A 20,346-nucleotide genomic window follows, 5' to 3' on the forward strand; every position below is an offset into this window, starting at 1 on the left:
TTGAGCCACTTCTCTGGGGAAAGTGCAGTGTAAGCCTACTGGAAATTGTACTGCTTAAGGAAAATCTCACCTTTGATTGAATGTAAGGCTGATGCCATTCTGCAGATGGTAGATGCCACTTTTTTCTCTCTTGATGTCTCTCAAGTCCACATAGTGCTGAGTTAAGGCAACTGACTATTCACTTTCCCCTTGTGATTCATGACACTGCTGGCCCAGACCCCCTCAATGTGGGACATAAATCCTGGCTTAAAATAGCATCCACGCTTTTTTTGTCTTCTATTAATGAGCATTATTACGTGTAGGATGTAGCTTTAAAGAGATGCTAAGCGGGGCCAAGGAAACGCACGTGCTGCCCTTGCTAAAGAAAGTGTGACATTGAGGAAGGGGCCCCTATGATAGCAACAACTTCCGAACATCTGCATCAGCAGGAAGAGGGGCAGTATGTTGCTCCACATCCCAACAGAAACAAAGGTTACATGGTGATCGAGCTGCTGCCTGACAGACGGCACAAACTTGTGTTACTTGTGTTTATCTTCACCTGCTGCCTAAAGCAATGTGGGCACATCATGCAGATACACACTTTTGCAGGTCATGACATGCAACGTTTTTTTTCTGTTGGTAAAAGGTGTAATAGGCTATTTCGCATTTTTTTTAAGTTATACTAAGTACTAAGCACAGTGTCTTTGAATTTGTATATATTTTTGACTAAATATATGGCATTTAGCTTTGCTTTCTGGGTTAACAGATTGCAGTTACTCTGGGTTATTCTCAGAATCTGAGTCCAGGGTAAAGTTTTAGACGAAGCAAGCATTGCATCAGGAATGCTGGCAGTTGATCGTTTTTGCTCCACTCTGCGCAGACAGGGGGTGGGGTGCCTGGCTGAAACTGGGAGGAGAAAAGAGGGGGGGGATATCGTAACAGTCTTTGTCCTCATCCCGCAGTACTACACGCAACTGGAGAAGCAAGCGGGCTCCTCGCAGAAAAGAAACACTGGATGGCTTGATATTAGAGCAAGAGGGCTTTATTTTAATAAAGATAAGACGAAGGAAAAGCTCTCGAGATAAGCGGCAACTTTGAGGAGCCGTTGGGAGAAAGCAGAGGACCCGAAAATCACGACAGAAGGTGAGAAAAGACACAAAACAAATCGTGGTAAGGCAAACGCGGCAACATCCCTACCTAGCTTTTTAGCTAACAATTGGGTTGCGGCTCAAGTTAGGATATATCTTTATAACTTTTGAGCCGAAGGGACGCGGAGTTGTTTTTGAAGCTGCTAGCATAATTTCGGCTTTTTTAAATAACAAGTGTCCACAAAACCCGGGTCGGGAAATGTACTGTTATAACACTAACTTAAGTTCACGCGCACAGGCTGGTAGCGTTATCGTTAAAAACAGGCATAGTCACATTATATGGTAGAATTTGTAATTCACGCTATATTGGCGCAGCATTTGGTGTAATTCTGCGGGCATGCAGAACATTTGGGTAATTTTATAGAGGCATCTTGACTGGATTTGGTGATGGAGGAACGCGCAGGGATCGTGTCTTGTTTTTCCCCCCTTTCCCCCTTTTATAGGCTATGCCCCCACCAAAATCTCATTCTAGAGAATAGCCATTCATAACTTCAACCACTACTACTTAAGACACTACTTCGTGACTTCAAACAATGTGGCGCAGCTGTACACCGTTAGCGCAATTATCCATCGATTAGTGTCTGGAAGCATGTGTAGTGGCGCGGTGACGTTGTCCCGTTAGCCACGCGGAGGATTTTTGATCTTATGCGCCGTACACATTTTGATTAATTTAGTTCTCTTTTTCACTGTATAGCCTTGTGTTTTGAATAGTTAGTGATTTATCAGTTAGGCCTACACCTTTTTTTTCTGTCTCCATTTTTATTAGCTCCAGACTCATTTTGAGTTTGTGTTGGTATTATGACTAATGGTGACGCGAAGGGCGGATAAGTCTTATTTTTCCTGGTTTCATCATTACAGTCCAGTGAAAGTCACTCCCCAGTTTGACTCGTATTCTAGTTTTTTTTTGTGTGTGGCCTATTCCTCCCCAAGCCCAGGGCCTCTTTCTTTGGGATAAGGGAGGGATAGCCATAACCAGCCTCCCAGATGTGAGAGCCACAAAAGCCTCTCTGTTCTGCAGGGCTCGGTCAGTGTTGAGACTCTGCTGCTTTACTTTAAAATCCTTACTTAGAAACAGGCTGTTTTTCTCTCTGGAGTGCCACCGATAGGCTGAGGCTGCCTCGGTGTATATAGGACAGGAAATTGACACGATCTGATCGACACTAGACACGCATCTTATTTCAAGATATTAACATTAAAAGAGCACTTCCAAAATGAGATTTAAAATGGGTTTTATATGCTCAGGCTGATACATTTGTTAAGCTGGTATCTACTTATTGCAAACATGTATTGGTATACATGTTGGCAAGTATGTTACAAGGCAGTGCAGTTAATACTATATAACAAATGTTTGAGGTAGTACATGTATCAAACCTGTATCAACAATGCTAGTTTGTGTGAAAAAAACACATTGTGATCGGGTTTTTTTAAACTAACAAGTATCAATATTGGTATTACCCTAAAATAAATCTAGTATCTGTTGGGCTATAGAAGACACAGTCTATGACTTTGCCTGGATGAGATGTATATGTAGCCACTAAAGTTATAATATTATTTAAATCCTTTTGAGTCAGCCACTGATTAAATATGAGCGTAGTAAGCGTATTCTCTACCAGATCTGTTGCGCTGCTGTGTGAAACTACGAAAATGTTGTTGCAGTTCCTCTGGGACGGCTCTTGTTCAACAGACATGGTTTGCACTGTCGTCAAGAAAGGTAGTGAGTTGCTAGCAGGCAGCACAACAGGTCAAAGACGTGTGCCAGCCCTAAAATCTTCCATGTGACCATGGAAATTACAAATACAATATTTATGTTCAGAGTTACAGACTTCAGCTTTACATTTTGACGGCTCTTGTGTTTAAAGCAAATTTGACACACATTCTCTTGCAGACGCGTGCATGTGGGTTGTGGTTTTCCTTAGGCATGGATGTCAGTGCTGACAGTAGCTTGGGGCAACTCATAACCGTTAACCTACATTACAAGCATCACAGTGTGCTGCTGAATTATATTCATTACATGTCATTGCAGCCTAACAGAAGAGCATTGTAGTTTTAGATGATTTGATGGCAGAATATAGCCGATAAAATTGTTGCTCACAGACTTCCGATGTATGATATTTGAGTTGGTGCTAAATATTCCTCCATTTTCAACATGAAGACAAATGCTTCCACTAAATAGAGGCTTCAGTCAGTTGTCTTGCTGTGGAAACCTGGTTGTAAAGTTGTGTGTTCAGGTGTAACTGCAGGATGCAGCAGCACTGCAGAAAGCCACAGATGAAAGATAACAGCGGTTCGTCTTTGGGAGCAGTAAATAGGCAAACATCATAAAAGAAGCAAATAAACGGCATTGGACATTAGTGGAGAAACATGCAGGAATTAGTTTCACTGCATGGTGACATTATTGGTGAATACAGCAGGACCTTGCATGCAATCCATACAATAGTCGAGTTTCTCATACTGTGTGTGTCTTTGACTTGTAAACACGTGTGTTGGTTTATTTGAAGCTATTGTTCGGCACTTAAAGGAGTGTACCTATTTGAAGCTAATGTGCGTGCAAAATTCTTGCTGTTCAGAGTTGTATCCTCGCGATTGTTTGCACTTATTGCTGCTTCGGACAAAAGCGACAACTAAATGAACTGTAATGTATTACAAGCAGCTACTGGGTCAATCATGAAAGCGAGTCTCTTAAAGCTGACCATTCATCAGATTTTTCTTAGTGGCTGCTGCACAATAGAAACATGTTGTGCTTTATGTTCACTCTTTAACATCACGCGTCATGTTCATACAGTGCTCCACACACCAGGACTTGCCCATACTAACGGTTCTTATTAAGCACCTCTGCTGGAGCACTTGGGGGTAGTATCATCCGTAAAGGCTTGTCACTGCTGGTTTATGGGATTGTCGGACAGTACGTGTCTCTTTGGTTTATTTGATTTTGAGTTATTGTATTTTTTGCATCCCTTAATGAAAAATGCATATTGACAAATTTATAGTTTTTAGATTTGGGATATATACAATCTGATTTCCTCATTAACATTCATTTCGACAATCCATTTGGATTATCTACAGGGTTTGGAGGGTTACTTTAAAGTCAGTAACCTAATCCAATTCATGACAATATTAAAGTATGTAACTTGATTACACTCCGACAAGAGAAAGGAAATGAGGCTTATTTTAGGCTTTAAAATAGGGTTTATAGGCAGCAGTGTTGCTGTTTTCCCCACCAGGTAGTGCCTTTTTGAGTGAGTAGCAAGATAAAAAGTAAAGTTGGAGAACTATACCTCCTGTATTTTTCTTTAGCAAGAAGATTAAGCTTTATGGGCAAGAATAAAGAAATGTGTAGGCAGGCTTTATAGTGGGAATATTTGCTGGGTTGTTTTGAATACAGATATAAAATCGCTACAAGTGAAACTACGTTGCAGTATTTGCCTGCTTCTCTGGCTGTAACATTATGCGCATTCAAATGCCACATTACTTTATGCTAAAGAAATGCGGATGAATGCGTGTTTCCGTACACTGCCGTTATACGATTTTATAAGGAGTTGTTCATCGAGGTAGGCAATAGGCGGCGTCCCTTTTCTATTCGGAAAACGATTATATTGTTGCATTGGAAGAGGGAACCACAAGATGACGGAATTATAAGAGCACCAGTTGGGTGAAAATGTTGAAAAACAATGTCGAAATTTGCATTTGTTTCGTGTATTAATGTGAGGCAGGTGACATCAGATCTGTGTGGACCGACGACGATGTAGCCTAAGTTGAAATGTATATCATTATGCAATCATTTTTAGCCTTCTAAATATTTCTTATTTTCTAAACTGAAAAGAAACATTGTAAATATTACTTTGTTTTCCCAAGTCCTGTGATAATCAGGACGCTTCAACACCGTGTCTCCACAGATATTACAGAGCCAAACGCCAAACCCTTCAGGTCTGATGGTGGTCACCGCCATTTGTAGTTCTTTGGTTTTACAATGTGTTCATAGACACCTTCTTTTTAAACTTTATTTTGTATTTTGCTTTGACTTTTGGTTCTGTCATTGACTGTTTGTGATCAAATCAGTTATTACATTTACATTTCTTAGTCCGCTAGTTTTGTTCCTTTACTATAATTGTAGCCATTAAGCTTTCTATTTATAAAAAAAAAGAAGAAGAAGAAAGAAATATCTTTAGATTTGGATAGACAATTTGTTGTTAATCTCTTATCTAGTTTTTTTTGTATAGGCCTATATGATAAAGTTTTGTTATTTAAGGTTTTTGATCCCTATCCTGCGGTGAGGTTCTGGCCAGGAAGGAATATTAAGAGATTGTAAGATTCTACCACACTACTACTGATGGTTAAGAACACGAGTGTCCCACCCCGTGCTAGAGAGGGCAAAGAATTCCTGAGTTTTCCATTGGCTAATTGATATCTGCATAATCTTGTGGTAATCTCTTTGTCCTCTGCAGAGTTTTACTAGCAGCATAATCTGTAGACGCCAAGATTTGTGAGTTCACCAACGTCTGGTAGCTTTTAACCTCCTGGTTAAGAGAAGCAAAAAAGAACCCTGAACAGGCCTGGAAGCAGATGGTCTGATTGTCTATGGCAGGATGCACTTTGGTGATCTAAGAAAATGACAAGTTGTAAAATTAGTGAAATGGGCCTGAAGCCTTAAATTGAGGGAAGGAATGGTATAATCTAAGAGAAACGCACTGCTGTAGTTTACCAACTTGGTACAGGCCTGGTAGTTTATAGTAGTGGTTAATTACTGTGTAGAATTTATGAGGTTGGTCACAGATGGTGTGAAACCACAAGAGCTCTTCATTGCCTCTTGTGTTTTTACCATCAGCTCACTACTCTGTTTTGGCAATCTTAGTTGGAATACCAAACCATGACTAGACATTTCACCCCTTTGATTGGTCTCTGAAAACCAGAGCTCATAATGTTTTAATTTCTTCAGTGTATGTCTCAAGCATGCTGCTTACATGATTTCACTTCAGTCTTTAGATGGCTGAGATGTGTGTTTGTGGGTGCATGATTCTGTGATGGCATTTACCAAGACCTCTTAATGGATGTTTGTCTGAGCATGCAGTGGTTGGTGCAGGAAATCTCAGATTTCTAACTGACACAATAGCTCCACTGTGTGGCTATCTGGTGCAAAAAACTGTCAAAATTGGGGGCCAACCAATGGATTCAAGACTCAAATGTATTGTCTAGCACTTAATGATAGAAAACATCCTCGGGTTAGGGACTCACAAACAACATAAAAACATACACCCATGAAAGTATTGCATAAAATGACATGAGAAACTATTGTTTCTCAACAGTTTCTTCAGGGTTGAGAAAGCTGACCGGGTCAACATTGGTCTTAGTCTAAGGTTTGATCGATGATTGATTTGATTGACAACCAGATCATTCTAATGTCTCAATTTAAATCACGTCATCTTTGTGAATTGTGGTCATTCGTTCGGCTTGGCCATATTGACTTGTTTTGTGTTTTTGTTTTTTTAAGACTACATTTTCAATGACTACTAAATATTACTTTCCACCTGCACTCTTTTACTGTTGGCACCACTTTCTTTTCATTTTAAAAATGACACCTGAATACATTCAAAAAAACATTTTTTTTTCTCTGCACAGGTTCGAGAGGTTCCCTCCTGGTTCAGAGACAAAATGAGCTGGAGCTTCCTTACTCGTCTGTTGGACGAGATTTCCAACCACTCCACCTTCGTGGGCAAAATCTGGCTCACCCTCCTCATTGTCTTTCGCATTGTGCTGACCGCTGTTGGGGGCGAGTCAATCTACTACGATGAACAGAGTAAATTTGTGTGTAACACGCAGCAACCCGGTTGTGAGAACGTGTGCTACGATGCGTTTGCGCCGCTGTCACACATTCGCTTCTGGGTGTTTCAGGTGATTATGATCACCACCCCCACCGTCATGTACCTGGGCTTTGCCATGCATAAGATTGCACGCATGGAGGACGATGACTACCTGCCTCGGGGCAGGAAGAAGATGCCGATAGTGAGCCGTGGTGCAAACCGAGACTACGAAGAGGCGGAGGATAATGGGGAGGAGGACCCCATGATCCTGGAAGAGATTGAGCCAGATAAGGAGAAGGAAGTGACTGTTAAGCCCTGCAAAAAGCACGACGGACGGCGTCGCATCAAGCGTGACGGCCTGATGAAGGTCTACGTGTTTCAGCTCCTGTCGCGTGCCATCTTTGAGGCTTCGTTCCTGTTTGGACAGTACGTCCTTTATGGGCTGGAGGTGGTACCCTCGTATGTATGCACGCGCTCTCCTTGCCCGCACACCGTGGATTGCTTTGTCTCACGCCCCACAGAGAAAACTATCTTCCTGCTCATTATGTATGGAGTCAGCGCCCTGTGTCTGCTCTTCACCTTGTTGGAGATTCTTCACCTCGGCATCAGTGGTATTCGAGACTGCTTCTGCGCGCCCCGGCCTGCCACCCCCCGTCACCCAGCTCTGTCCAGCCAAAGGTCCTCGATCTGCCGCCAGCCATCGGCACCTCCGGGCTACAACACCGTTCTGAAGAAGGACCCATCGGGAAAAATTGGCTTCAGGGATAATCTGGGAGACTCGGGTCGTGAGTCGTTTGGGGACGAGACTTCATCACGGGAGCTGGAGAGGCTGCGGAGACACCTGAAGCTGGCTCAGCAGCATCTGGACATGGCCTACCAGAATGGGGAGAGCAGCCCGTCACGCAGCAGCAGCCCAGAGTCCAACGGCACCGCAGTCGAGCAGAACAGACTAAACTTTGCCCAGGAGAAGCAGAGCAGTACATGTGAGAAAGGTGAGATGTCAACCGTTTTCATCCTTTCATCCTAGGATAAGCAATCATGTTTGTGTGGTTTTTTTTTGTTTTTTTTTTGAAGCCATGCTCAGTACAAAATGCTTTACTGACTCAATCTCTCTGTTCACAGGTCTGCGTGCATAGGTTTTCATCAGGCCATCAGCTGACACTATAGACCTAAATTCACATCAGGATCAGTGAGAGGAAAAAAGGGAATCAAAGTGTGTGTGTGTGTGTGTGTGTGTGTGAGAGAGAGAGAGAGAGAGAGAGAGAGAGAGAGAGAGAGAGTGAGTGACATTTGCTTGAGGTGGATGAAGTCAACCCAAGCCTTTCAGTGTTACGGCCAGTCATCCATGGTCGAACATCGAATCAAACGAGGAGGAGAGCGGTCGTCTCAACCCAGCAATACTTGGGACGCCTGTCTGAAGATCCAAAGTGCTTACAAACTACCGTCGTGCAGCAAGAACGATTAAGGTTAACATGTACTTCTCCCTCAGGGCAGCTAGTTTTTTTTTTTGTTTTTTTTTATATATATATATAAAAAAGAGACTTGGTTAGTCATTTTCTAAGTGTTTGTCCTCTGTTGGAAGTTCAGTGAATGCATCTCAAGTTTGCCTTAGACCTAAACTGGAACTCTTTCTGGCATTTTGTTAAGGCATAACCAAGCCAGTTTTAGTAAAAAAATAAAAGATTTTGTACTTTGTGTGTGTGTGAGATGCAAAAAAAATGTTAATGAGCAAGGCACCACTCGTATAAGAAAGGTACTGCAATTATTATGCTGATGAAGACTTTTGAGGAGTTAATTTTCATACAAAGGTTTCTCTCAAGTGTGTCATTTTTCTTTTTTCTTTTTCTTGTTTTGAAAATGCACCAGTCAACTCTCAAGCCTGGTGCTTCGATGGTAACTGGAACACACTTGGGGTGCCTTTGTCCAAAGGAATAAACAAACCTGGGTAATGCTTGAAAAACATGTAACTCTTGATATTGTCTTGTATTGTTTAAAACGTGTATTTGATACTGTTCTTTATTTTTGTATTAGTGAGTATTGTGATCTTGAAAAGAGGCTTTTGTCGCTGTGGCAGATTTGTATTTTAAAAGAATGACATTCACTGCTGTCTTAGTTCCCTGAAGCTTGTCCATGGACGGGTGCATTCTGAAACTGGTTTGGTACAACTGCAACAGTTTTATTTAGTACATTTAAAAAAATTTATAATTTACGGCTTATTTTGTTATTTGCGCGTCGTCTCTGAACAGCAAACATTCCATTTATCAGAAATCCTTTATTTGTCCCATGATGGGGAAATGTACGTTGTTAGAGCAAGAGAGTAAAGTGGCGAGTACACAATTAAATAGAATAAAATACAGTAACAGTAATATAAATACAGTCATTGGAATTACGTACATACCTGGATTATTTTTTGGTCCAATAAGAGAAAATGCTCGTTACCTGCTGAAAGTGCGGATGTTTGGATAACTGTTCTCAATGAGGGTTGTAAAACAATGTATTCATTTCAATGTGAATTCAATGCCTTGAACACGCTCTACTAAGATGCCATTTTTTGTCTTCTGAATAATACCCACAGTGCCAACTAGTGTCCACTCAAATTGTCATCTCAAGTTATTTTTGAACAATGCTTTTTGTACTTTTTATACTTTTTTGTATTGATAGTACTTTTGGTTAGTTTTTTAAATAAATTTTGCAACAAAAGTTTCCCCATGTTCTGTATGGTTTTATTTCTTGCTTGAAATGGAAAAAATGTCTAATTCCAGTTAAATAGTTATTCTGTAGCTATTCACCCGATCTGATCGTAGCAAAATCAGCCAATGACTAAAACCTAAAGAAAATGTATAGACTTGCATCCAGAAAAAATCTTATTGTATTTAGAAAATGTTAAAGTTTGAGACCAGGGTGAATATCTTAGCGTATTATCTTATTAACCCCTACACTTAAGAGGCTCATCCTGTGTCATTTAATGCCCGAATATCTTTGCTGCATTTTGAAGCGGTTTCAGCTAAATGGGTACTATAAAGAAATTAAAAAGTTGAACCTTAATGCTAAACATAGGCTCAGCTAAACTGCAGGTAAAACTGGAGAAATTATCTATGCAGTGATTCAGAACATATCACATTCTGTATGTTTGTTTTATTTATAATTAAAAAATATTACATTAGCTGGACAATATATAAGTGATTGCATCATAGAATGGTTAAAGATTTCAGAGGTTCTGAATCTCCTCTGAAACCAGTGTGCAGCAGGATGACCCTGCAGGGCCCTCTAGTGGCAAAAGCTGATCTGTACAGAGTTGATGCTCAACCACAGGTGCCATTTGAACTGCAGCTTCTGAGGATTCAGCAGGTTTAGGGGACCATGTGGTTTTTCTTCCAGGAAATGCACCATAAACCACAGGCACAGCAAATGATTAACAATGACTTACATGGCATTATTGAGTAACAACAGATCTTACTTCTGCAAGTCACAATCCAGTATTTCATGCATGTTCCAATATCTTTTATCATTTTGTGTTTAAGAACTTTCTGAAAACGTCTATAAACTCTGAACACTTTTTATATTGATGTATTTAAAAGCAAAGTATGAAATATTTCACATTTTAATTTATGTGATTATGTTATGTGAATATTTTATGTTACGTGACAGTAGGTAAACGTGGTTGCAAGAAGTTTCATATTTGGCTTGATCAAAGTGGAAGGTTATCTCACTGGTTTGAGCGTGGAACTGCTGCTGTAAATTACTTCTTTGTGTTTTTCTTTTTGAATACAGAACGGAGTGCTCCCACAAACAAAGGGAAGATCTTGTGGGATTCAGTGTGGTTCACATTGCATGATACATCTATAGGGAATCCGTTTTAGCAGTAAATAACGTGGATTATGAGCAAGTTGTATTAAAAAACAAAACATAAACAGACTTGAGAACAGCAGTAATATATTGGAGATGTTAGATAAATGAATCGTGCTGTTGGTAAAACAATTGACTATTTTTACAGCCTCCAGTGTATCGAAAGATTTAATCTGCAATTTTATTTACATGCAGGAAGTTTTATAAAATGTTTTTTACATGAATATGCATCCCAGACAGGTCACATATTTTTCAAATAGAATTTCCCTTCCATTTTTATAAATTCCACACCGATTTTTTATTTTTTTTTGCCTTAAAGAGGCAAAAGGATAAACAAATGGCTCCAAATGCTGCAACAACCAGTAGAGCAAATGTGGTGGTAAGTCCGGTCTCAGCATCACCGGTAGAGAGCTTCATACCCAGGAAGCCCACAGTGTCTTCAGCGGGAACAGGTGTGATCGGCGCACTCGTTGCTGGAGAGAAGACGCAGAGGTTATCATATTAGTAATACTAACTGCAAATCTAATGAGTTTTTCTTAAATGTGAGTAAAGAAAATGCACCAAATAAGTTCCTCTATGACTGAAACACTTACTAGCTTTCTTGCCGAAAGTTAGATGAGATGATCAATAATACTGTCATGTCTATCAGTTAAATATGAAACTGCAGACAGTTAGCTTTAGTTTAGCATTAAGACGTCAGAGCATTAGGAAACTAGACCTGTCTAAAGGCAACACAATCCTCCAACCAGCACCTGGTCTCCACTCCGCTCCAATGCTTTTGATTAAGATACAGCCCGGCACATTACCTTCGAAAAACCACTTCTTGTTTTTTTTGTACAGATTAAAGAGATACATAGTTTAAGTTATCTTAAAGGGTGTTGGTTGGTGGACGCATCAATTTACCTTCAGACACATTGTTCAAGCACTCATGGGGTCCCAAGGCGGGGTCTGGGAATCCGTTGCAGTTGATGATGGTGGAGTAGCGGGCAACAGATTTCTTGGCGACTCGAGGCAATTTAGGGTCTGAGTGATTGACGTAGAAAAGGCCAAATCTCTCTGAAAAGCCAGTGGCCCACTCCAGGTTGTCCATCAGTGACCACGCTGTGTAGCCACGGATATCCACGTTATCTAGCAAGTAAGCTGGGGAGAGAAAATCAACACCTTTAGGAATACATCCATCCATCCATCCATCGTCTACCGCTTATCCCGGGTCTACTAGAAGACCAGATTACTATGGACCATTACACAGCAATCTTTACTTAGAGATGCTTTACATGAGATATTACCACAGGTCTCTATTAAAAATATATGTTGGAAGTTGTTGTTTGATACCTTTCAGTGCCTGGTTGATGTATTTTTCATAGTAATAGCTTCTATGAATATCATTTAGGTCAATAGGCCCCCGCTCAGACATGCCATTTTCTGTGATGATAATAGGTGGATTTCCATACTCCTTCTTAATGAAGTTTAATATCTTGCGGAATCCAAACGGTGAGACCTTCAGCCAGGATGAGCCTGAATCCAGCCAGGTACGATCAGCAATTGTTCCTGCACCCCTGTGGAGATCAAATCAGTTAAATGGTTTTATCACCACATGATTATGATAACTTGCATCCCCCACTTGGTGTCCTGTATAGTAGGTATGTTGGTACTTGCTTACCTATCAGCATCATAGTGCTGAAGGTTTCCATAGTTCACAGGGAATGCCAGGACAGTGGTGTAATGGTTGAACCCAAAATAATCATAGGTCCCCTTAATCCTCTTAATCTCCTCAGCAGTGAACTCAGGCAGCCTAGAAAGATTGTATAGAAGCAGTTATATTTACCAGATGAATGTAAAACAATTTTCTCTTGCAGGTTTTAAATGTTTTTTTTTTATAATACCGAGATTTCAGCAGACCAGCAGCAAAGCTTCTCTCTTGAATGATTGTCTTCATCATGTTGCTGTAGTCTCCATTAAAAACAGGATGGGCAAACCAGCCAATGTAGAACTGCACAAGGAGACACAAAAATAGCTATTAAAGAACATAAGCGCAACTACTGCCTTACATGTCTATTGTAAAATGTAAAAAGAATAAGCGTTTAAAAAAACCCCTGCAAAGAATAACAGCATTAAATATATCCTTAAAGTACCTGCACGACACGTTTTGCAGCATCAATATCCTCCTGCTTATAGGGATTTCTGGGTTCTGACCAGTCAGAGTTGATGGTGATGGAGATAATTCCTTGCTGTTTGGCCCGGTACTTGTCATTGTAGAGATGCCAGGCCTCGGCGTGAGCTTTAAGCAGGTTGTGACCCACAATGTAGGGCAGAGTGCCCGGTCGGAAACTGATCCCTGGACACACACAAAGAGTAACAGACACATGGGCTAGTTTGTTTAGCGATACGCTTTCTGTCATTGTGGTTTAGAAAGGTCAAGATTACTAATTGGTGTACAGAAAACACGCTGTTTAAAAACACTCCATGGCCGTGCAAAACTGTTTTGATTGAATTTCACTTTTTAACCTGTTTTTAAACCAGAAGGTTTAGCCATTCTTAATCTACTGGTGGGCCTCAATGCACCATCTAGTGGATCACAGAGCTACTGCTAAATACATAGATTAAATGAAAGATTTAGGTGTATTGATGTTTTGATGTTTTGGAAGTGGTGGGCCGTCAGGGCCAGCAAGGCTTTCTCTGCTTGCCTAAATATCATCAAAATATAAATTTAATTTTTATATATTTTTTCCACAAATATGTATTAAATGATTCCCCCATTCTCTTCATTTCATAGCTTTCCTCTTGGTTGCGCTGCTTACAGCCTCAGATCGAGATTTGGAGGACTGTTAGACTTAGAGTTTTTATCCAATCATATTTCAGCCATAATGTGTTGCCAGGGTCCAATAAATCTGCCCTTAGGCCTTCAGAATCAACAGTACGGGCACCTGTAGCTTAAAGTGAACGGAAACAAAACTATGGCGTTAACCAATCAGATTTCGAGTTGGCGACACCGGGGCCAGCTAGCAGGCGTACGAGAATGTCAGAACCTGCACGTATTTTGATTGGATACGCACTATTGAGAGGCAGAGCTATGCAGAGCTACAAACTGAACTTGAACAAGCTAATTTGCGTAAATTTCAACCCACAATGGCTGAAGGAGGAGAAGAGATCGATTTGGTCGCAGATATAATTACAACGTCATTTTCAAGACAAACTTTTCAAGAAAAGCTAGACATCGTGAGAAGAGAACGGCCAACCCCGACGCTAGCGAGCCTATCACAGCCGGGAAAAGGGTTTGCCACTTTCAAATCACTAACTACGAGCGGTACCCCTGGCTCACAGCCTCCGAGAGGCACTGCAAATTGTACTGCTGGGAATGCCTGCTATTTACAACTGATCGATTTGGTGTTTGGAGCCACACTGGGTTTGCAAACTTGAGTTGTCTAAACAAGGCAGCAACAAGACACCAAAGCATGGCTGGGCAACGGTGCTTTTGAAAACCTTTGGGGACACCCAAGTGCGCAGGGAAACGGAGCTCCACAACGAAAGGGTGAACAAAAATAGGGAAATGCGGATTTATTGATTATAAATGCTTCGGAAATATTAATATAACTCTGTTGTACTTGACTATGTTAAGGTGATGCAACGCCCGGTTATACTGCCATGGCGTCATAATGATGGTATTAAGTGGTGGAATAATTCAGATAGGTCTGTGCAGGTCCTATACAGTAGGACATCACTGAAGGCCTAGGTGTGAAATGCACGGCCCGCCATTGTGTTTTGGTAATATACAAAGATAGCACATTCTAAATATGCTCAAAAGTCCACATGAAGGAAAAACATCAAATTAAAACGCATTATTTCAATGACCAATGATGTTACGTTTGAATATCACCGCGCCAATCTCGGCACATCCTCGAGTAGAGACAAATGTGTTTGGCCACTGTTAACTAGCTAACGTTCCCTCGGATGTAGTGTCACAAAATGGATTGTTTTTTTAAACAAAACAGTGATGTGCGAGGTAGAGTGTGGGATGAAAAGCATTATGTAAAAAGAATACCTGGGGCAGCTGCTCCATAGCCGTGGCCTACATTGGCTATATTGTACGGTTCATTGATGGTAATCCAAAATTTCACTTTGTGGCCAAGACGGCTAAAGATGAGGTCAGCATAATCCCTGAATTTGACAACAATAGTGTCATTCTCCCAACCCCCAATGACCTGCAGAGCTTGTGGAAGGTCCCAGTGGTAAAGAGTGATCTGACAACAAAGAAAAGGCAGTTGAGGTTTACTGAAAACAACTTTCCATTCAAATATTTTTTTGAGATGCTGGCAAGAATTTCTCATACGTGAGGTTGGATGTTTGCTGCGAGCAGTGCATCCACCAGTCTGTGGTAGTAGTTGAGTCCATCCTCGTTAATGTGCTTGGTGGTGCCATCAGGAAGCACCCTTGGCCAGGATATGGAGAAACGATAATGGGTCACCTTAAGTTGCCTCAATATAGCAACATCCTCTTCTACTTTATTGTAACTGTTGCAGGCTATGTCCCCATTGTCATCATTGAACACTCTGAGGGGAGTGTGAGCAAACTTGTCCCAGATGCTAAGACCTTTTCCATCTGCTCTCCATCCCCCTTCAATCTAGAGACAGTAAATATAAAACAGAGATTTAAACAGACAAACACCGCATAATAAATGATTTGTGCAATTATTCCATTAATTGAAGGGGCTTTATGTAAACAGTTACCTGGTATGATGCCGTTGCAGTACTCCAAATAAAGTCTTTTTGGAAATGACCATACATTTGTTTCTCATCATCTGGTGTAGGGAAGCCATTGTCTTTTATGACTTTGTAGTAGAAATGAGCTGAGTACTTGGGTGTCCTCGGGCGGTTTGGTTTAGTGAAGTCGACATGGTGCAGCCCAAATCCTACTTTGTACCCATTTAGCCACTCAAAGGAATCCATGAGAGATGTTGCTATGTATCCTTTCACCTTCACACCATCAAGGTCATAGGCTGTTATTAAAAAACACACACACACACACACACACACACACACACACACACACACACACACACACACACACACACACACACACACACACACACACACACACACACATACACAGACAGACAGACAGACAGACAGACACACACACATACAGACAGACAGACAGACACACACACACACACACAAATAAATGATCAACACTAAATATCTAAAGTTAATGACAATCATAAATATTTAGCTTAATAAATGTATATATGTCAGTGCACCTTTCAGAGCCTCATCAACATAGGTCTTGTAATAAAACACTCTGGCAGAGTCATCCCAAGTTGTCTTTAATTCTGTAGCAACTCCATTCTCAGTAATGTAAATCTCCGGATCTCCATACTCCTCTTTGATCCAGTTGAGGAGTCTTCTCAATCCCCACGCTACAGCTCTCTGGTTAGTGATGGCAGTAGTTGGTGAATCACCTTCTTCTGCTTTTGACAAGTCCTGGTCATATTCATATGATGCAGGGGAAAGCCTCAATGTAGCATGCCGTGCAATCTTTGTAGTGTAATGATTTACACAGAACATGTCAGCAGTTCCCTTGATAAAGCTCTTTTCTTCAACAGTGAAGGAAGGTAATCTTGTCTCTGTAAGACCTTGGAGTTCACTTTTGTTTCCAACTTGCCACTTCATTGCATTAGGATAGTCACCATTCTTGAAAATGGGGTGAGCAAACCAACCCAGTTGGAACTGCAGAGCGCGGTCAGCTGCCACCACTTCACGAGGAACATCAACATCTTTAGGTTCAATCCAATCAACATTGAGGGCAATGGAAACCAGACCACCTTGGGATTTGCGATACTTATCATCATATGTGTGGTAAGCCTTGGCATGGGCTTTTATAAGGTTGTGTGCAATTCTGTATGGTGCAATTCCTGGATTCTTAACATTTGGTGGGATCTGTCCAAGTCCATATCCTGACCATGCAATTGTATGAGGCTGGTTGAAGGTCACCCAAAATTTCACTCTGTTGCCGAAGGTTGCAAAGCAGAAGTCACAAAAGTCATTAAAAATGTTAATCATCTCTACATTGTCCCAGCCACCAAGGCTTTGCAAAGCTTGAGGAAGGTCCCAGTGGTAGAGTGTCACCATGGGAGTGATGTTATGTGCTGAGAGTCCATCAATGAGTCCATTGTAGTAATCAACACCTTTCTGGTTCAGAGATGTTCGCCGACCATCAGGAAAGATCCTGGACCAGGACACAGAGAATCTGTATGACTTCACACTCAGAGCTCGCAGCATGTAGAAGTCTTCTTCAAGTCTGTTGTAGCTGTCACAAGCCACATCTCCATTGGCATTATCAGGAATACTGCTAGGTTTGTGGGTGAATGTATCCCAGATGCTGGGCCCCTTCCCATCAGCATTCCAGCCACCTTCAATCTGGTAAGATGAAGATGATACTCCCCAACTGAAGCCTTGAGGGAAAGTGCCGTAGTGGTAGAGTTTTCTCTGAAATTCTGACTGGTGTGAGAATTTCTCCCAGACAACCTTTGATTTAGATGGAACCTCTGATGGTGATAAAGCAGTTAGACGTTGGGTAATTTGCATCTTTGCCAATTTAAAAATATTCCCTTTATGTCCACCAAATCCATTTTGCTTGATAACTTGAGAGTAGAAATATGCAGATTGCTTAGGGGTTCTTGGTCTGTCTGCATCTTCAAAGTTGACATGGTGAAGACCAAATCTTTGGCTGTAGCCCTGTTTTCCCTCAAATCCATCCATGAGTGACTGCACCGTGAATTGCTGCACATCCACTCGATCTAGGAATATTGCTAAAAAATGGACACACACAACAACACATTAGAGTTGACATTACTTCAACACTGTGTACAAGGTGGTTTCCTATCAGAGAAATTCCACACACTAACCTTTCAGGGCCTCATTGATGTAACTCTTCATATAATCTATTCTACTGATGTCATTGAGAGTGTCCCCACTGTACTCAGTAGGCATGCCATTCCCAGTAATGTGGATAGGCACTTTGGTAATATTCAAATACTCTGTGGAAATGTAATTTAGAAGCCTTCGGAGACCCCAAGGTGTAGAATAGATCCAGTCAGAAGCTGTCGAGGACCATGCCGGGTCCACATGTGCCTGGAAGTTGCCCACGCCCTGAGGACCAGGGGTGCAGCCACCAACACTGTTGTTGACCAACCTGGAGGTATAATGGTTTAATCCCAAAAAATCAGCTGTTCCACGTATCCTCTGGCTCTCTTCAGCAGTGAAAACTGGAAGTCTTGCAGGCTCAGAGAGGGGGCATTCCTTTTGTTTCTTTTCAATCTGAGTCTTGAGTGTTGGAGGATAATCTCCATCTAGAAATATGGGATGTGCAAACCAGCCCAGCATGAACTGCAGGTAGCGATCTGCAGCTGCTATGTCTTCAGGTCTGGAGGGATCCATTGGCTCAGCCCAGTCAGAGTTCAATGCAATGCCTACTTTCCCTCCTTGTGTCTTCCTGTACTTGTCATTGTAGGAATGCCAGGCCTCCGCATGAGACTTGAGCATATTGTGAGTGGCCTTCAAAGAAAAGATAAATAATGAGGTAAATGTATAAGAATGGCTTTGCATCAACATGTATTTAAGATAAAGTAAAAATATTGCTCTCACCTGATAGGAGGAAACCACATAGTCTTTTACTCCAGGGGGGTGCTCACCAGTGCCATACCCAGCATGGCTCACCACCCAGGGGCTACTGAATGTGTTCCAGGTTTTGACCCTGTCTCCAAACCTGGAGAAGCAGAAGTCGGCATAGTCCTTGACAGCTTCAACAATGGAAGCGTTGGTCCATCCACCATAGTCCTGGAGTGATTGGGGCAGATCCCAGTGGTAGAGAGTGGCAACAGGTTGTATGCCAGATTCAATGAGAGCATTGATCAGCTTGTCATAGTAGAGAGCACCTTTCTCTGATTGGCTGCCCCGGTGGCCTGAGGGAAAAATGCGGGCCCAGGAGATAGAAAACTGATAGGTGTTGACATGAAGACCACGCAGGAGGTAGACATCATAATCCACTTTGTGGTAACTGTCACAAGCTAGATCAGCTGTCTGATTCGCAAAGGCTAGGCCGTCATGACCAAAACTGTCCCAAATGGTTTCTCCCTTCCCATCTTCCTCCCAGCCTCCCTCAACCTTGAAGGACTCACTGCAGGTGGCCCATTGGAAGCCAGAGGGGAATGATTCATTGAGGAACAAATCTCGTTCTTGTGTGGTCTGGGCCCCAAACTTATTCCACACATTCTGATAACTATTTCTAAATGCTTTGATTCCATTGTAGTCTGTAATAGCATTACTGTTGGAACAAAAATACACAAAACAATGTAAACAAACAAGAAACAGTACATATGAAACTTAACATTTCACCAAGATAAACAATTACCTCTTTGGGACATCCTCCATTTCCAGCTTACCCAACATATCCATTATGTCACATCCCATGATCTTCATATCCGTTTTGCTCAATAAGGCTATGATGAGAGCAGGACAAAGTTAATACATACTGACATATGCAGACATTTATTTTTGTTATATAAAAACACTAAGACTGCATTCACATCAAATCAGGAGTTGTGGCAAAAATGCCAGTCCTCCCATTAATTTGAATATTAGTAGTGCGATTGGACTGCAGCAGTGGGGAACGCAGGGGATGCCAACAAAAAAAATGGTGTAGAGGAAAAAGTTGAAATAGACTTTTATTAAAACTTTTGAAAAAACGCAGCCCGACATCACGCTGTGCTGGCCAATCACGTAACTGGCGACCCATGGCTGTACAACCTTGCCTAGGGAGTACAGACGTTAATCGTCATGCAGTCGCTTGACGTAAATGGGCCATTAATTAAGTGACACTCCCAAACCACCGCACAACTCCTGATTTGGTGTGAATGGAACCCAAGAGTTTACAGCTGAATGTTTACTATGACCATCCAAACATTCTGATGCTAAACAGGTATATTCACCGTGTTCACAATCTTAGTTTAGTGTGATAGCATGCTAACATTTTCGCACTAAACTTAAAGTACAGTTCAGGCTGATGTGATTAGTTTGGCAGATATTTGGTCAAAAGTCAACCTCTGGGCTATGATATTAGGGGTTAGGGTTAGGGTTAGCTAACTGGCTAGCCTTGATCTGTTTTTCTCCAGTAAAACCACAGAGGATTGGTTCAGATTGTGTAGGAATTTTGCTCCAAATGTTCAACACTTACTCTGTGTAGAGTACATTTTTTCATAGGATGTCAGCTGCCCACAATATTCAGCAATAGATTGTGTGCATGTGACATCACGCTTATTTCCCAACCCGTAAGTCAACCATGTTGGATGTATACATAACCAAGACGGCGGCCGTTCACGTGTGAGTTGCTGCAACGCTTCAGAATTTTCTTTGTATTTAAACATCTAAGATTGAAAGAAAATGCCAACCTTGTGCGCAGTGTATAATTGTGGTAATAACGCTACTCGTGACCCAGAGAGAGTTCTTTAGATTTCCTAAAATCATCAAAAACAACAATCCACAAAAGAGGGATGAATTGCTGTCTACCGAACACCGTAAGCTGTG

At 41.5% G+C, this 20,346-nt stretch overlaps 2 protein-coding genes across 3 annotated transcripts; one reads left to right on the forward strand and one right to left on the reverse strand.

Annotated features, from left to right (window-relative positions):
• The first annotated feature begins 934 nt into the window (after positions 1 to 934).
• On the forward strand, positions 935 to 9,626 carry gjc4b (gap junction protein gamma 4b). 2 transcript variants are annotated; one of them, XM_029459754.1, is made up of 3 exons: positions 935 to 1,149; positions 6,741 to 7,914; positions 8,045 to 9,626. In XM_029459754.1, the coding sequence occupies exons 2-3, from the start codon at positions 6,774 to 6,776 to the stop codon at positions 8,056 to 8,058; spliced, it is 1,155 nt and encodes a 384-aa protein (XP_029315614.1). In that variant the 5' UTR covers positions 935 to 1,149; positions 6,741 to 6,773; the 3' UTR covers positions 8,059 to 9,626. The 2 variants fall into 2 exon arrangements, with proteins under 2 accessions (XP_029315614.1, XP_029315613.1); XM_029459753.1 differs by having other exon boundaries at positions 935 to 1,122.
• LOC115026493 (lactase-phlorizin hydrolase-like) lies at positions 9,032 to 19,242 on the reverse strand. Its single transcript, XM_029459340.1, has 14 exons — positions 19,175 to 19,242; positions 18,409 to 19,087; positions 17,670 to 18,318; positions 16,023 to 17,573; positions 15,493 to 15,761; positions 15,096 to 15,386; positions 14,808 to 15,006; positions 12,901 to 13,103; positions 12,652 to 12,758; positions 12,429 to 12,560; positions 12,101 to 12,324; positions 11,672 to 11,908; positions 11,188 to 11,241; positions 9,032 to 9,087 (listed from the first exon to the last, which is right to left on the reverse strand). Exons 1-14 carry the CDS (start codon positions 19,240 to 19,242, stop codon positions 9,032 to 9,034), a joined length of 4,719 nt encoding a protein of 1,572 aa, XP_029315200.1.
• Between the last annotated feature and the right edge of the window lie 1,104 nt (positions 19,243 to 20,346).

This window comes from Cottoperca gobio, chromosome 21 (assembly GCF_900634415.1).
Source record: "Cottoperca gobio chromosome 21, fCotGob3.1, whole genome shotgun sequence".
NCBI classification, from domain to species: domain Eukaryota; kingdom Metazoa; phylum Chordata; class Actinopteri; order Perciformes; family Bovichtidae; genus Cottoperca; species Cottoperca gobio.

What these genes read in the sequence shown, in the direction of transcription:
- LOC115026493 (XM_029459340.1), bottom strand. Translation starts at nt 19,242, where the DNA reads ATGAAGATCATGGGATGTGACATAATGGATATGTTGGGTAAGCTGGAA. An exon ending in CTGCAACGGCATCATACCAG is followed by an intron (nt 15,387 to 15,492) that starts GTAACTGTTTAC and finishes TACTGTCTCTAG; the next exon opens with ATTGAAGGGGGATGGAGAGC. An exon ending in CTGCAAAACGTGTCGTGCAG is followed by an intron (nt 12,759 to 12,900) that starts GTACTTTAAGGA and finishes CTCCTTGTGCAG; the next exon opens with TTCTACATTGGCTGGTTTGC.
- gjc4b (XM_029459754.1), top strand. Translation starts at nt 6,774, where the DNA reads ATGAGCTGGAGCTTCCTTACTCGTCTGTTGGACGAGATTTCCAACCAC.